Genomic DNA, 4,686 nt, shown 5'->3' with positions numbered 1-4,686 from the left:
TCTCTGGTTCTGTTCCTTCCTTGGACCACTTTTGATAGGTACTGACCTCTGCAGACCGGGAACACCCCACAAGAGCTGCAGGTTTGGAGATGTTCTGACCCAGTCGTGTACAGTTGAATAGAGGAGGAGCGAGCTCTGAACCCTGCAGGGCTCCTGTTCTGCATCAGACCCACAGTGGAGCCTCACATACTACAGCCAGGTGGCAGTCAACTCCAGCTCCTTCGAGCTTCCCCTCTGAGCAGTGACGGCTGTATTGTGGGGGTGAAGAACTGTATGCATCCTTTGTGTTTCATACAGCAGATCCAATGTTTTATTGTTGATGTGGCAGTACTGGGTGAAGGACAGGGAGGACAGGGAGGAGGGGGACTGCGTGTGCGATGTCTGCAGCTGTGATACGACATTGTGTAAGAGCTCTCCAGTCCACACTCCATACTGTGGTCTGTGGGATTTGAACCAGCGACCCTCCGGTTCCCAAGCAAAGTCCCTACACACTGATCTAGGCGAGGCAAATCATGACACCGACTCACTATTGTCTAGTGGATCGACTTCGACTGGGGAACTTGTGTGGTTACATGTTTGCTTTTTCTCTGTGTTTCCTGTCTGTCTTCTGTCTCTTGTTGAATAATCAAAGTCAAAAATGCTTGAAAAAGAGTAAAAAAAAAATCTTATTGCTACAGCTGCTATTCTCACTGCTTGTTTACTTGGTGTTCATTGGCCCAAAAGATCACTGTGAGAGTCTGATCTTGACTGGAGTTGATATTTGAGCTTTCTTCAAATGAAACCATTGAACTTCTGAACCCATATGAGTCTTATATAAGTGCTAACTGAGATATCTGACCTGTGAGAGACACGATCAAAGCTCTGTGGGTTTCAAGTCAGCTTGGAAGATATCAGAACATCTACAATACTACAATTATTTTGTCATTTTAAAAGTAACAAAATGTGGCCTACCGATGCTAAACACCTGAATCATTAACACTCATGTTCACCCAATCATAGTGAAGACAGTATCCTAATTTATACAATGGGAAATAAAACAGAAAAAATAAAGTTATTAAAATGTCATAAATATTGCATATTCAAGTTTATCTTCAGGGTTTTGGTTTGTCATTACCACATCAAGCAGAGGTTTTTGCAGCCGAAGTGTGTTTCTGGGGCGTTGTAGCAGTGACACATGAAAAACACAAAGGTTTCTTCCAGCCTCCTGAATCCACATTATATAAAATGTGCCTTTTATTTAAAGTAAACACATTAGAGTTAAGCAATTGCTTTATTTGCAAATCACTTCCACACTGCTGTTTTACACTATAGGAACATTTTATGAAGAACAGAAAAGATATGCCTCTGTTGCTAGGTGTAATAAATGTAGATAAATTAGCACCTACATTTTTTGCCTGGTTTTCTGCGGCGGAGGTGTAATGTTGTTCATTGTGTGCTGGATCAGGGCGATAATGTTTCAGAGCATTTTATTTTGAGCAAAAACACGATGACAGGCTATAAATCAGCCATCTGAATGTTCTTAAATGGAAATGTAATCTCCTGAGATTCAGTTCAGTTTGTGAGTTACTGTACATAGGATACATTAGATATGATGAGATGGAAAAACCTCCCTATAAAATGAATCAATACACTACATTCATCCCTTTATTGTTGTAATGTAATTGCTCTCATATGTCATACATGCTTTAATATGCATTTGATCACATTATTGTAGCTCACACAAACAATGCAGAGTCTCCTACTAGTCTTACGCCTCAGCTAACAATCTCTGTAACTCTTGATGTGTCCTGCAGATGGCGCTCCGCTGAGTGATCTGTCCTGGTCGTCGTCCCTGGCTGTGGTGGCCATCTCCTTCTCGGGCCTCTTCACCTTCGTCTTCCTCATGCTGGCCTGCCTCTGCTGCAAGAAGGGCAAAATCGGCTTCAAGGTGGGCCTCTCGTTTGGGCTGATGTGCAGACCACCATCTCCCATCGACATCCATATGATGCATAAAAAAGATATGAGGCTTGAAGACATACTGACACGTCTTGCGCCCTCATACGAACGCACTCATTAAATCATATGAAGTTTTTATGGAGTTGTGTATAGAGATACGCATTCTAGCTCTCTTTTCCCATGAGCGTTTCTGCAAATGGACTGAACGCAAAACATTCTTCATTAGACATCCATTATACTCGGTCAGTACACAGGTTCTCCAGCCATTTATACTTAGACTATGTGGATGGGAAGCAGATAGAATGGCAGACAAAGGTGGGAGAGACGGTGTTTGTGGAGCGGCAGGAGGCCTGCAGCTTTTCAGGACCATCTTGTGTTGTTGATTTAGACCCCATTTCTGAGCAGCGTGCTGAAATGGGTCACGGCATCTGAGAAAATAGGACAGGGAGCAAGGAAGATGGTTGTGTGTGTAGATTGGAGGAAGGGTGCGACTGTGCATATGATTGCAAAAATGCTCAAATATGTCTTTCTGACGGTATTTCTGTGTGAATGTATGAATGTGGACACATCTACATGTTTAAACATATTACCTTGTGGAGTAAAAAAACAATTCTCCTTACACCCTAAATACATTTCCTTTGTCATAAAACATTTGCAAAGTAGATTTTTTAAATTTATATCCACATTGTTGCAGCACGTAATGTAAGCTAACCTTCCACATTTAACAAAGATTTTATCATCTAGCTCGGTGAATTAAGTATTTTTTTCTACCAAACCAGTGTTGTTGTTTGACAACAGACAGTTTTAGAGAGTTTTATTTCATTCTTGTCCGACTGTTGTTGTCTAAGATGCTGGTGCTCTTGTGTGACATCCAGTGGAAAGTGAATTTCTTATTTAACCTTTAACGTCAGGATTTGCAGCTTTTTCCTACTTTTAATCACTGTGAATCTTTTAAGGTTTAGACTGTTGGTCGAGCAAAACAAACAACTTGAAGAAGTGACTATGGCCTCTGGAAACTTATGAGACCAAATTAAATATTGCAAAAAACAATCTACAGCTCTACTATAATACATCATGCCCTTTGTCCCTTCTGTGATTCATATTCCTGCACAACACTTGAAACTGACAAAAGAACGTGATTTATTCTTCCACTTATTAATTTACGTTGCAACATTATGTAAGCAAACGTTGCTTTAGAGGAAACTGCAGAAACGTTTATGCCGCTGCGACAATGTGAAGAGTACCACATGATTAAGGCTGTCGGATGAATTTTCTCACAGAGTCGGGGACATGTAAGAGTTTTAATAATTAGGTTCGTTCATCTTTGGGCGCATCTCCATCTTCTCTCTTCACTCTCTCTGCAACCTCAGCCTTTTCTCAGCTCTGCACTGATTACACAAGTGTCTGTAGCAATTATTACATAACATCCTGTTCTTTCTTCAACACTGTTAGTGTTTATAAGTGTGCATCTTGAGTTGTTGTTAGGCTGCATGCAAGGAATAGGCATCTATTGAAGATATACGATGTGCCTCACGTCTGGTTTGTGTCGTTTGTCGGATTGGACCACCCAGCTCGAACCTGTCAGGGTGTGTCAGAGGAAGGGGCCAGGGTGGGAGGAGGGGGAAGAGAGAGGGCGCAAGGGCGTGAGGAAGGGCATACCCATGAGCCCACAGTGCATCCGGCCTCCGGGCCCCATCTGGAATTAGACACAGCCTCTCCCAGAGCAGGAAGAGGGAATATCAGAGAAAAAAAAGGAGACGAGAGAGAAAAGTTCTCTGTGTTTGGAGAGATGATCCTCGCTGCTATCAGGGATAGTTTGATATTTGGACCTGGTTTTATGGTTAAAACTCTCATTTGTATCAGTTTTCTGAATACTCAACTAAAAATTTGTCATTCCTCACCTCATGTAAAAATGTAGAAATAAGTGGACTCGATTGCAGATTGTGACTTTAATAGTTCTAAAAATAGTTTTTTTGAGTGAAAAGGTTTTTGTGCATAATGTTGTCGCTTAAATGAATAGTTCAACATTTGAAAAAGAATGTGCTTTTTCTCTTCTTGCTGAGAATCAAATGAGAAGATTGAGATTTCTTGTGCATGGACAAGAATCTGTTATCCTCTTAAAACCCCACAAATGGTTAATAATCAGTGTAATCAGTGAGCATTTGAGGTCCTAGTAGACACATATTGTTAGTTTCGGATTGAACCAGGCCAGTGGTTTCCCTCCCTGTTTCCAGTCTTTATGCTAAGCTAAGCTAACCAGCTTGGACCTCTTTTAGTAGTTGCATCCCCTACCATTGTTAATGTTTGACAAAAATTATGGAGTGGGAACTTTTTCCGGCTTCTGGAGGGGGGCATGCCAGAAAAAGTTTGAGAACCACTGATATGGAGGGATGAGAGTGTTCTTCTGATTGTTGGGTATCAGTCAAACAGGTATTTCTTTGATCAGAAGATTGTTTCCAACATCTCAGATTTTAAGTCCAAATTAGGTCCAAAAATATTATCCTTCGGGTGGAAAAATAACAGGCAGGATTCATCAAAGTTGACAGTAGAAATAGAGCTTTATTCTCTTGACAGAAAAACAAAGCCCGAGTCATCCATGGAAAGACTGAAGACTCATCTCAGGGCATCTCCTTTTTCAGTGCTATACAACATTGTCATAGGTCCTGCCCTCAATTTTTACTGTCCCATGACATAATGGTGTAATTTTCCATGACCGCATATACCTGGGCAAATCTATCAAACTGGGGACTT

General features: G+C 41.3%; 1 protein-coding gene across 1 annotated transcript in view; it reads left to right on the top strand.

The window, feature by feature from the left end:
* Positions 1–319: 319 nt before the first annotated feature.
* The window catches only part of aatkb (apoptosis-associated tyrosine kinase b), a 27,527-nt gene continuing 23,160 nt past the window's right edge, over positions 320–4,686 (top strand). Inside the window, exons 1-2 of the mRNA XM_035668936.1 lie at positions 320–437; positions 1,794–1,927. Coding sequence (XP_035524829.1) covers positions 320–437; positions 1,794–1,927 — 252 coding nt within the window. The remainder of the gene's footprint in view (positions 438–1,793; positions 1,928–4,686) is intronic.

This window comes from Morone saxatilis, unplaced genomic scaffold (genome assembly GCF_004916995.1).
Source record: "Morone saxatilis isolate NCDOM2014 unplaced genomic scaffold, NCSU_SB_2.0 Contig1, whole genome shotgun sequence".
NCBI classification, from domain to species: Eukaryota; Metazoa; Chordata; class Actinopteri; family Moronidae; genus Morone; species Morone saxatilis.
This window is presented reverse-complemented; position numbering and strand designations above follow the sequence as displayed.